Consider the following 13,048-nt stretch of genomic DNA (forward strand, 5'->3'; position numbering starts at 1 on the left):
GCTTGCTTGAGCTGCATTCCCACACCAGTAATTCTGAATACAACCTTCTCAAGTCCCATTAACCACTGTATGCAAACGTGATACACTTGCATGTATGCAGATACAAAGGACGGTTTTGCACCAGTTGAACAAACCAGAATGCTTGTGTTAATTTCAGCAGACAGGAGTACAGAAACTTGATTTTTGAATTTCCTAACAAATAAAAATTATTACTGATAACAAAACCAGGAATTCTGCATCTCAAAGGCTTGTGTAAACGGCCCTGAAAATGGAGGATCTACACAGCAATTCCAGTTATTTCAGCTAAAAACATACAAACACATTCAGAGTTAGACCTGCAGAAAAGCTCTCAAATCTCCATTACTTTTACCCTTCAGGGACACAGCTCAACTGGCCCAAGGGAAAGGGAGCAATTCACAGACAGGATTCACCCTGCTGGGATTACAGTTCTAGAACACAACAGTGCAGAAAACAATGGCACAGACACCGTTGCTGTCTATGCATGGAAAATCTGCAGCTTATGGAAAACCCTTAGTCTAAGAAATGGAGTTGAACGTGAAAGCTCTAGCCAAGAGCTAGGAGAACTACAGACACACACATGAAACTGTTACAGAGCAGAACACGTACCTCCTTGAAGTTATCAAATGCAGACAAAATGATTTCATGCCCTCCTCTGACGAGACAAACAGCAGCCAGGAGCTCTAGGACAAGGGCCTTTGTCCTGCAAAGAAAGCAAGCCAAAGCAGTCAGTGACAAGCAGGTGAGGAATACCTTCTACCTGTTTGCAAAGTGCTGTGCAGGCACCGGGAGAAGTACTTTGCATCCAGTGGTTCAGCCTCTTGAGACAAGCAAACCTGCAGGACACAGAATGCTGAGCAGCGTCTGATCCAGGGTAGTTTGAGCCTCCCAGGATCGTGCAACTCTCCCCCATTTTAATACTTCCCAAAAGATGCACACATTTACATCACAAATTGTACTTGAGGAAATCCAAGCAAACCAATGGTGTCTGCATCAGCTTGGCAGCTGGCACTGTGGGAGCTCTCCTGCACAAACCCACAGGGGGAGGCACAGGGGGCAATGCTTCGCTGCTAGGAGCAGCCCATGCCTCAGCCCCTCTGCAGCCAGGGCTTTTAGTTCTATGTGCACTGCCCTGATGCACGTCTCAGTTATTCTCTGTGACAAGTTGTGTTACTCACAGGCACAAAAAATGCAAGATGTGGTTTGCTGAAGTGAACGCAGGGTGCCTTAGCACACCCCCCCCCTCCAGTATCTGAAATCTGGGTGCTGACTGACAGCTAACGCAGCATATCAGGGAGGGGAGGATACAACTGATTGCTGAAAGAAAAGCATGCAACACTTGGTATAGCTCTGACATAAATAATCCCCAGTTCTCTCTTACACAGTTCACATAAGGCGAAAGCACCAATGGGATCTTACAGCCAGATGAGCTGGGAGCAGATACTGAAACCATGCAGACACACATGAAATTAGTCTCATGCTTGAGCATTAAACCAGATGTTGCAGAAAAAGAAATACCTTTTGGCTTTCAAAGTGTCAAGGTTATCTTTGGAAACCAGATAAAATGTTCACTTCCCCAGGAAATTTTACACGGATCACTTTCAATTCTTACTCATCCGTTTTTTTGTCCTGCCACAAGAAGAAAACCCAAGCTCTTTCAGACAGGCTTGTGGAGCTCTCCCTGTGGCCCACTGGCAACATCCTCTGAAGGGCTGTGAGCTACAGAGATGCCAGGAGGATGCTCAGGTCTCAGCATCAGGTGCAGCATGCGGCACCCATTCCCCTGCTGCATCTGTGATGGGGCAGGGATGGGACAGGACACTGCTGTGCTGGCATCATTCATCCCTTAATCACCTGATTTCCAGACACAGGACACCACAAAGGATCACAACAAACTTCCTGTATCTTTCCCATCCACGCTTGCTGACTTAAGCCTAAATAGAAGAGAGGAAGGAAGGACCCACTTCCATCAGGCCAAGGTTTCAAGCAGTACACTGCACGGCAAGCAGGCAGCCCACGCAAGGGAGCTCTCTCTATAATGGTGCAGTTTAGTTTTGTCTCATCCCTGCTTTTCCATTCCCTGGCAAACACCAGTACTCAGCATCAGGTATGTGGGATGCCTGCAGCTCCAGGTCTGGCTGGATGTAGGTGCCAGCTCACAAATGTGCAGTGAGGAGAGGGGATATAACCTTGCAGCAATCAGTTCTACAGAGTGATTACAGGACTGCTGCTGTGGTTGAAGAAACACCTGACACTCAGTCAGGCACCGTGCAGAGGCAGAACGAGTATAAAATGTGCTCTTAGAGGAGCTCAAACCTGAAGATGGCTTCAACAAAATTTACTGCAGAAAATTTAGTTTCTTCAGGAAAATCCCATGCAAAGCTGCTCCTGATCAGCAGGGTCTCCTCTGCACTGCAGCAGCATTGAACTTGAGCAGCAAAGGCAGAGCTGCAGAGTCAGCAGCTTCTGAGACCAATGGAATCAAACGGCAATCGCCCATCTAACTGCACTGTAACACAAACTGAATCCGAGTCAGAGCAAAGGCTGATTTTCGCTACGGCTTTGTACATAAATCCATGAAAATCCCTCTACTCTTCACTTGTCTGCTTCTTAAACTCTCTAACAGCAAGCACAGCCTACCTGGGATTCTTGTTGTTCAGGCTTAGTGCAATTTCGTTAACGGCATGCGGGTGCGACATGACCATATTGAATCCATACTGAAAAGAGAAGAGGAAAACATCGTTTCTGCTCTGAAACGGAAATGATTACTTTTAAATCCCAACAAATTACCCGTGTCTGACTGGATCTGGCTGTTGAGATCACCAAGACACACTCAGCACATTCCTATCTCACGCCATGCCCATCAGCTCCCTTGTCACCACCGTGCCCAAAGTGCTCAGACTGGCCACTCAAAAGGGTCCCAGTGCTGATCCCACCCCACTGCCAGCCCCTCTGCCTGTCCGTCCTTCCCCAGCACTGTTAACACCGACAGCCCAGCGTGCCATTTCCTCTCTAACAGGGAATGTGCAGCTCAGCTGCCAAACTTGCCTCTACAACATGCATGCTGCCACGGAGCAACTGCTGCATGCAGCTACTGCGTGAGTCCTGCTGGGTCTGCTTCCAAACCCAAAGAAAGGAACTGCTTTGGAAAACACAGCATGGGTTATTACCACAACTGCACTGTTGCTTGCCACCTTCCCATCAGAGGTAGGGAGCTCTGTCAGAACTCCCGTGCAGCAGTGCCAGAAGACCACACAACTCATGCTAGGCTTTCCTTGAAGCACACAACTGTTAGTTGTTACTGGTTTAGCAAAAAATCCAGCATCTCAGAAGCTACCTGGGCATGCCATGTGACCACAGCACGCCTACAAGTAGAGAAGAAACTCATGGAAACACGATTAGTTTTGGTGCAGTTTATTCTTTGACCTGCAGTTATCACAACAGCCCCGCAATCGACATGCAGCAATGTCTAACAAGAACAAGAACACTTCAAAAATCCTCCTATTTCCTCCAGGTTAATGCTACGTTCTGACAGCAGTTACTGTGCAGGTGCACATCCAATGAGTTAGTGCCAACAGAGCCCAGCACTGCAAACAGGAGCATGCGTGTGCTCTTATCTGTGTCCTCACGTGTGCCAACCGTGCGGGTGCACAAGGACTGTGCCAGGCAGCTCCCAGCTATGCTGTCTGGCAATAAGAATTTCATCCTTCACATCAGTTTCACCTGTACCATGTGCAGCTAACCTTTCCCCCCAACGACAGCGGTGCTGTGGGGCAGAAGAATGAAAAGGGCAATACCTGGTAGTTCATGATGGCACGTAAACACATGATGCAGACGTGAACGTCGTCTTTCTTACTCACTAGTCTGGAATTTTTTAGAGTTCTTCGGCTTGGCAAAGTATTGTACCTGCAAACAGAAACAGCCTCCATCAGTCACAGGGCTATTCTTAGGTGGGAGGAAGAAAGGAATAGGAATCTTCCTCCACTGGGTTAAACGCATACATTTCTCAGTTGTGTGGAAAATCCAAGCAGCAGACATCAGGGAAGTGCAGAGCATCCCGACAGAGATGGGCTCTGCGTTTCCAGCTGTGCTCTGTTGGTGCACATTGACCCATAAAAGCAACTGCACGGGCTTTTAATGAAACTGAACGTTTGTAGGCATCAGCAAATGTATTAATTTCTAGCGCAATTTGTTGAAGAACTGTGCCTCTATTCTGTTCTGCAGCTGAGCTTCCTGAAAGCTTTCCAAACTGAGGAAACCCAGCCTTTAGGAACCGTCCCCAAACAGAGGCATTAATTATCCTAATTGTAACCCCTAGCTGGTAAATCAACCTTGAGTTCAATTCAATAAGTACATGGAATAAAACAAAGGGAAATCTTTCAATCTGCTGCTTCTACGGCATAATAAATGAAACCCACATTTCAGCTCTTCCCAAGATGCTGCTTATTTTCTTTAAGGAAAACCATGCCTCGTGAGCTGAGCACAGGAAATTGGAGACAAGGAGACAGGCTGCCATATGAAATACATGTATATTCTTACAGCCACGTACGGTGTTGAATAAGCAGCAAATTTTTAATCCTAACTTACTCCTATGTAAGAGAGAGGTGAGAACAAAGTGACAGAGCCTGAGGCTGGTCCTGCATGTCCCCAGCTGCAGCCCAGCAGAGGGGCAAGGCGCCGACACACTGCAAATTGTCACACTCCAAACTGAAAGCCGAGGAAGCAAGCATAAAATTCTGCTGAAAGGCAGGCAGAAAGGAAAGCAGCATGACGCATGTGCAGCTGAGAGCTCTGCAAATTCTGGCATTTGTTACACAAAAGAAATTTGCAGATGAAACTTGACTGGTATAGTAAACACTGGTAAAGCCAAGGCTACTTCAGACGACTGCAGCTTCACTCCACCAGTGCCACCCTGTAGCCTGGGCAACATCCACAGCAATCTTAGAACTACTAAGGCTGGAAAAGCTCTCTAGGATCCCCATGGCCAAATCTAACTCCCCCCCATGCCCACTGCCCACATCCCTCAGTGCCACATCCCCACAGCTCTGGGACACCCCCAGGGGTGGTGATCCCCACTCCACAGACAGCTGTGCCACTGCCTTATTGCTTTTTGGAGAAGAAGTGTTTCCTATTACCAAACCTGACCATCCTCTGGCACAAATAGACGCCATCACCACTGCCCTCTTAAAGAGGAAGGCTTCTCTTGTGTGGATATGGGAAAAAACTTAGGGATTTCAGTATCCCTAGCTACGACCACATCCCCAACCTCAGTGTAAATGAAGCAATGTTGGTACCCAGCAGTGACCCAGAGCACAGCTGCAAACATGTTCCAAAGCAGGGCAAGGTGAGCTCTGACGTGGATTTCTCTGCCTGGAAGAGGCAGTGAGAGCTGCTGCATTCATGCAAGTGTGGGCAACGTGCAAGCAGTGCATGGGGTAGGAGCTGTCCTTATGACTTGCATGTGGGAACCGAGTGGCATCAGATGCCATTTCCAGGTGATGGGATGAAAGCAAACCTGCTCGCTGTACGGCTCCACAGAGTGCTACCAAAACACTCGGGCTGATTCACAAAGGAAAAAGCCACTGGAAGCTATGAACACGGGATGGGCTGACAGATAATCATCCTTAGGTTGGGAGAATTAAATCTGAACTGCCAGAGATGGAAGATGGAAGAATGTACCAGAAGAGAAGCAATCCCCTTACTGCCAGTGCTGCTGTGCACTTACTTGCTTCATTCACGCAACTCGTTTTGCTTAGAAGTGTAGCTTTAAAATCAATGATTAACGTCATTATTAATAGCCAAGGTTAATAATAGATACAGGAACAAGCAGTAACAGGGCAGGAAAGGGGAAGCACAGGGAGCTCCAGCACGGCACGGAACCAGCTTGGCCTGCACAGAGCAGCACTGGCATGAAAGAAACCCCAAAATTCAAAGCAGAATTCAGTCAAACAGCCTTTTTTTCTTTCCCATAGATATGAATGCATAAATCAGCTCGGGGCACTCCAGAAAGATTTGGGTTTGTGGGAAATTCGACCCAGTTTTGCCTGAGCCCCAGAGAGCACTCAGCGCACTGCCAGCGAGTCCCAAGGAGCCCAGCACAGGCACAGGGGAGGCAGCGAGCTGGGAACAGGAGATTAATGCAGGGAAGATCTGGGTACCTTGGGATTTGGTGAACAAAACCCCACAGGTGCTGGCTTTACCCTGCTACTCGCTCCCACCTGTGTCAGGGAAGGCTCTGTGAGGCCAGCAGCTTCACACCAAGCTGCCTGCAGCGTGTCCCATAATAGAATCATTAAGGTTGGAGAAGCCCTTTTGGATCCCCCACACCCAACCCCCACCCAACCTCCCCCATGCCCACTGCCCACATCCCTCAGTGCCACATCCCCACAGCTCTGGGACACCCCCAGGGATGGTGAACCCCCACTCCATGGGCAGCTGTGCCACTGCCTGACTGCTCTTTGGAGAAGAAATGTTTCCTAGTAGCAACCTGACTCTCTCCTGGTACAACTTGAGGCCATTACCTCTCATCCTATCCCATCCCAATCACTGGGGTGCTTGGATGCTTTGTGCTGCTGCTCCCTGTGGGATCAGGGATGGCCATGCTGCAGGGTGGAACCCACACTGGGTGCCGCTATGGGCCCTTCCCTCCAGCTGTCCCCAAAACCACAATGCATTCCCAGAAGTGACACAGAAAAAAACCGCAAGCCAAATCACAGAATCACCAAATCACAGAATCACAGGGGTTGGAAGGGACCTGCAGATCCTCCAGTGCAATTCTCTCCAGGCAGATGGGATTTTCCCTTTAACCCACACCATGAGGAGCAGAGCTAAGGAAGGCTTACCTACACCTGTACTTGGGGAATACTGTTCAGGTGACAGTCTCCTGAATTGCCTGTAACTGTTGGGTGTCAACACACAGCTGTACGACATGTGAGCACAACACATGGCTTCCACAGGCAACTCCCTAAATACGAAAAGTGCCTTGATAAAAAGATGGAAAGCCTTTTCCAGTCGTACAGAGCTCTTTGCTATAACGGCTTATCTCAGGTTGGAACTGCTAAAGGCTGCATACATTACTTTCTTTTAAATTTTAATAAGCAGAGCAATGAGATCTATATCAAGAAGAAAGGAGCCTCCTCCGTGTCTGCTGCTCCATCTCCCCCCATTTCAGAGTGCCTTCACACACCTACCAAGTGGGAGCTGGGCTCCCCAGCCAAGAGAACCAAGCACGAAGCTGGAGCTTGGCATTCCCAGCCCACTGCCCACCAAAGCCTCCTGCTCTGGGGTTGGGAAACAGGCAGCACTCCCTGTGCCCACCCATGCCTCTATGTGGCCGGGCTGAGAAACCCAATGCAATCTGCAACAGAGAGCTGCAGCACAGAGAAAACATCCCCAGCACAGACAGGATTCTGCCCTACATTTAGATAGGTTTCCTTGAACAGATGCAAATTTCTTCTCACAGGCACGAGTGCCAAGAACTGATGGGCTTTTTCTGTGCAGAAACTCTTTTATGATGATGGGATCAGGGACTGTGATGCTTTCTGCTGCCGACTGCAACACCCTGGGCCTGTTCCCTCCCTGGGCAGGACAGGCCAGCAGCAGTCCCCACCACCTCCCTTCACACAGTGTGGACGATCTGTTCCTGCCTTTATTCCACTTCTTGCTAGCAAACATCAAGCATCTGGGCGAGCTGCTGCTTCTGATTTCCTGCCTGCTGCAGGTCAGAGATGCGTCACCAAGAGTGTGTTTATTCTGCTAATTCAATTCAGATGGCTCCGCTTTTGTTTTCTCCACTCCTCCTTTAAGGGAGAACTATAAAAACCTACTTCTGAAAACAGCAGCAGCAGAAACCCAACCACGTGTGGCTGTGTCACACCTCACAGTGCCAGGCAGTGGGACAGGGCTGGGCTGTGCTGGCACCCAGTGCTCCCCAGAGGGACACTGCAGCCACTTAGAAGCACCTCCAGGAGAGGATCGAGGCAGGCTGAAATGCAGTGCCAGGTCCTCCTCCTCCTCGCCCAGGGCTGCTCTGGAAGAACTAGTTCATCAGTTGTACTGAAACGAAACGTGTGAGAGTGCAGAACAGCTCATGTGGACGCTGAAGGCCCACGTACAGCTCATTAAAACACCTACACAAATGGGGATGCTCCAAGTAAAGCCCTTCCCAGCATGGTAAGTGTGCACACAGCTCAAACCAAGCTGCTGCCACCTCCGGCAGCTTCGAGAGGTCCTGCATGCAGGGGATGAGGACGTGCACCCAACCCATGGCACAGGGCTCCACTGCACAGCATTCACAGCAAACAAAAGCTCCAGCAGCTCTCTGCCAGCACCACAACCTTATTCCCTGCTGCCATGCCACCAGAGTGGACCTGCATGCAGTGGGACTCCTAGTTGCACTGGGGTTTTGGAAGTGTTTGCAATAGGAACACCGTTCTGATGGCAGACAGGGGCTCTGAAAGGGGGAGGCCCTGCTGTTTGCTGCACACTTGGGATTTCTTCTCTTGCAGAAGGGTCTGCTGGTTGTGGGGATCCTGAGCTTGCTCCCTATGCAGGATGCAGGGGGCCTCCAGGGGCCCCCACAAAGACTGTGCTGCAGTCAGGGCACAAACACGCTGGGTGACACAGAGCAGGTGGCCACGGTGCCCAAAATTTTCCCTTCTGTCATTCCAAACCAAGGCAACAAGGTTTTGAGCCACAAATGTGAAGAGAATGAATGACCCTGGGCCTCCAGTTTTTGTCTTATCTGACGGAATCTGGGAAAGTCATCCATCCGGAAAGCTGCAGAGAACTTTGCTGCTTCGAAAAAGCCAGAAAAGCAATAGAGACAGCCTGCTTTGGATTCCCCCTCCCTCCCCAGCCACAGCACCAGCACAGAGCCAGCAGCAGTGCACAGAGCCTGACACAGGGATGCAGCTGCACAGCGTTAATGGAAGTGTTCAAATGCAAACATGCAGCATAAGAAGCAGTGCCAAAGGGGAGTCCAATCTTTCAGTGCGCTCAAAGCCTATTTTTGGATTAAAAAAAAATTAAGTTTCTGAATTGAATCCACATAAAAACTGAAATATCTGACTCAGAAGAAAGGGAATTTCTAATGGGCTGGGACATTGCTAAGTCTGTATGAATATTTATCCAAAAGGAAAGTCTGACTCTCATGTCAAAGTACTGCTCTTTTCCCTCCCAAAAAGCAGCAACAAAATCCCCTAAGATTCATCCCCGTTTTTATCCTTCTGCCCTCATTTTGGTGTTTGCCTCCCAAATCCCTGTGCCTCTTCTTGAAAAAAAAAATCTCAGTTGCCAAGGAAACACAGAGCAGGGAATTGGCAAGGTCTAACACTGCTAACGAGAGCTCCAGGAAGTCAAGAAAAGTTACAAATTGAAAACGAAGAGCCAGCCCTGCAAAGGGATGGATGGAAAGGCTCCAGAAGGGCTGTGCTGTGGGGCATCTGGCACTCTGTGTGGGCACCTGGCTCTCTGCAGCAGGGCACCTGGCACAAGGCACTTTGCACTTGGCAGCAGGCACCTTGCACAGGGCACCCCACATCCAGGAGAGCTGGAGCACCTCCCCTATGAGGACAGGTGCAGGGAGCTGGGCTTGTTCAGCCTGGAGAAAAGAAGGCAGCAGGGTGACCTCATTGCAGTCTTTCAGTACCTAAAGGGAGCCTGCAAACAGGAGGGGAGTCAATTCTTTTCAAGGCTAGCTGATAGCAGAACAACGGGAAATAGTTTTAAGTTGAGGGAGGGAAGATTTAGGTTGGATGACAGGGGGAAGTTGTTTGCTGTGAGAGTGGTGAGGTGCTGGAACAGCTGCCCAGAGAGGCTGTGGATGCCCCGTCCATCCCTGGAGGTGTTCAAGGCCAGGTTGGATGGGGCCCTGGGCAGCCTGGGCTGGTATGAAATGGGGAGGTTGGTGGCCCTGCATGTGGCAGGGGGGTTGGAGCTTCGTGATCCTTGAGGTCCCTGTGATTCTATGATTTTGCAGTGGGGCACCACGGCTACTTGCAAGGGAACCATTTGCTGCAACAGAGCTGAGTCGCTTGCAAGCATGCAAGGTTGCAGCCCTGCCCAGCACTCCAAGAGTGATCCTGTGCTCATCACCTGCTACCATACCTCTGTGTGCACACATCCCAAGGGCTGCAGTGACTGCAGCTGCAGGCAGGCAGAGAGCAGCACCGTGACGCTGCAGACAGGCAGCAACATGAGAGAACCACATGCTAAAGGCAGCACAAAACGTGTCTGTTCAAACCAAATGTCAGCATTTCATTTGGGATGCGTGTGTGGCACACAGTATTTATAAATTCATCAAAAAAAATATTAAAAAATAACTCTTAAAACATCCCATGCTTTTACTTTTCTATTACACATAGTCCCCATCCACAGAAAACCCACCCCCTGCAGAACACAGGCCTTCGTGCTACGAGGCAACACACAGAGGTGCTGTCAGAGAATCTCACAGTGCTGGGCACCACTGGGGCCCCAGCCCAGGTCACCCCCCAACCCAGCAGCCCCTGCCCATATCTAAGAGTGAGCCAACACTCCAGCAACAGCTCTATTTAAAACATTAACCAAAGCACACAACAATTAAAGCTAGATGTCTCAGGGATAAAACTTTCTGCAACACGACAAGCAAACTAATATCTTGTTTCAATGTAAAACATGCTTTATTCCCTTCTAGCTAAGCCCACTCTACGGAAGCAGACTACAGTGGGAAGCTATAATGCGATAACCACACAGCGTGGAGGCTGAGGCTCCCCAGCACTCAGGGCTGCTCCCCACACAGTGTGATTATGGGATTATATGGCATGGGAGCAGCACAGGGCCCCACACAAAGGGCAGCTCCATACGGTGTCACCTCACCCTGGCACTTACAAGGTTTTCTGGCTCGAGGCCCCATCAGCAGAGCGCCAAGCGAAGCCACTCCAGAGGCAGCCGGAAGAAAAGCAGCTCTGGTGGTGTTTGAGCTGAAGCTGCTCAGGTAGGGAGACCATGCTGATGGCATGTGATGGCAGGAGGGTCAGGGATGCAAAAGGATGAATTGGGGAGGGAGGTTTGGAAGAGGGAGGGAAAAAGAGGATGTGAGGAAGGGGATGTGGAAATGGAAAATAAAAAAAGGTAAGAGGGGGATGTGAAAAGAGAAAAAAGGTGGAAGGAAATGGAGAGAAAAAATGTAAGAGACATGTAATGCATAGCTGACGTGTATTTCTGGCACAACTAACCACTGACATGCCTCCCAAAGACAGAGAGCAGCATCAGACCTCCTCCTGCAAACATAAGGCCATACTTCCTCTGCTGAAGTACACAACAATCAAAGCACACCAACAGCACTGAAATCACCTTTGCAGCATTAAATAAAAACAACTCAACTGATTCTGCTGCACTCCACAGCCCACATCTTTTTGCCAGCAGTGTGTGCCTACCTCCTCCTCTCTGCTTTCTCCCTGATGCCTTTGATACCTTCCAGATACCACATCCACCACCATTCAGCTATGGGTAGCAGTCCTGAACACAAACCACACAGCCCATGTTAGCAGTGACAAACCAAAGCTGAGCTTGGGCTGGAAGGCAGCAAAAATCTGCTCACTGCTTCCATCTCTGCAGGACTCCTTTGTGCTCACAGCACCATGGAACAAAGCTCTACAAAAGCCAAAAGAGTCAGAACACGCATAAAGACAGCCCCATCCAGCACTCTGAGCTGTGGCCCTAATGAACTGTGCTGCTATAAATGCTAGTTAGTCTGGTTTGTAGGAGTGAAGAATTGCAAGAACATGAAGTTCTGTAACACAGCTGACTGCCATTCACTCCAGGGAAGCGATCATGCCTTTTCCACAAACTGAAAAAAAGAAAAATAACAACAAATAATCAGAAAGGGAGACTTCAAAGGAAGGCCTGAGGTGGTACTTGAATTACCAGAAGGTTTGAAGGATGGAAATGGCCTTTAACAAATAAACCTTATTCAGCACAGAATGGAATGGATATGCTTTTGGACGAGCCCTTGCTGAATGAGGCACCAGGTCAGAGCTCCAGCCTGGCTGGGCCCATGGAAACGCTGACATACTGTTTGGAGAGCAGTAAGTGCTTCCTCTGGGCAAGGCACATCGGACCTGACGGAAACGTATCATGCATCCTTAAACCACTCAGCCACTGGAAACAGAGGCAGCACAACTCATCTAACTTCCTCAATTGCTGCCCTGCGCTATGAGCTTAGCACTTCCTTCCACCTCAAAACCATCGCTGCAATGACAAAGTTTCCTACATGTGCCAAGCCTGCACCGTGCAAAGAGGGAAGATGGAACCCAGCCTAACTGAAAAGCCCCAGGGGCATGGGGCACTCAGTGCCTGCAGGCCTCCTGCCTTACCGCAGCGTGGAGTGCCTGCCGGAGCGCGAGGCACTGCTGCCAACTGGTGAGGGCAAATTGCTGCCCCTGTGCAGGTCCTCGATCGACCGGCTCCAAGGCTTGGATTTGTCCATCGAGTTTTCCACGTTGTTCTCCAAGCTTTCGAAGTCAAACCTAAAGGAAATAGAAATGTTGGAGCTGGGTTAGACAGCAAAGATGCACATAGCGTTTTCCTTCCTGTTAAACATCTGCAGATTTTGTAGGTCCCAAAAGGCTATGAAAAGAAAAGAAGAAAGCGATGCAGACTAATTTCCCTTCAGCTGCAGTTCAGAGCGAGCTTCAAATCCACGCTGCAGCAAATTCGGCCCCTGCCAAAAGGGGGAAGCTAACCACAGCTCAGAAGGATCAAACAGCCATGCGTTATTGTACTTCAGTGTAAAATAAACTTTGCAGATGAACAGCCTTGCCTTGAAGGAAAGAGGAAGAACGCTCCAAGTCGTCTCCATTTTATTCTAATAAATGGATATGCTGTAAAAGTACAGTTTCCTCCCCTACAGAGCGCTCACACTGGCCCATCAGCCCCCACCAGCCTCAAGCATGTGTGATGTATTACCACCATCACTGAAGATTCTCCTTGATTTCTGACTCTGTGCCCACCATACTGCTATTGCAAGGAAAAACTGCTTGTTCCCCTTGCA

The 13,048-nt window shown here is 49.4% G+C and overlaps 1 protein-coding gene across 8 annotated transcripts in view; it reads right to left on the bottom strand.

Moving 5' to 3' along the window:
- The window catches only part of FMNL2 (formin like 2), a 107,470-nt gene that overhangs the window by 32,158 nt on the left and 62,264 nt on the right, over positions 1–13,048 (bottom strand). For all 8 annotated transcript variants that reach the window (XM_090143459.1, XM_090143461.1, XM_090143456.1 and 5 more), the window contains exons 6-9: positions 12,372–12,524; positions 3,816–3,924; positions 2,659–2,735; positions 628–721 (exon numbers count right to left, since the gene is read on the bottom strand). In XM_090143459.1, the coding sequence (XP_089999585.1) occupies positions 628–721; positions 2,659–2,735; positions 3,816–3,924; positions 12,372–12,524 (433 nt within the window). The remainder of the gene's footprint in view (positions 1–627; positions 722–2,658; positions 2,736–3,815; positions 3,925–12,371; positions 12,525–13,048) is intronic.

This window comes from Phasianus colchicus, chromosome 7, assembly GCF_987193195.1.
Source record: "Phasianus colchicus chromosome 7, bPhaCol1.hap1.1, whole genome shotgun sequence".
In the NCBI taxonomy this organism is placed as follows: Eukaryota; Metazoa; Chordata; class Aves; order Galliformes; family Phasianidae; genus Phasianus; species Phasianus colchicus.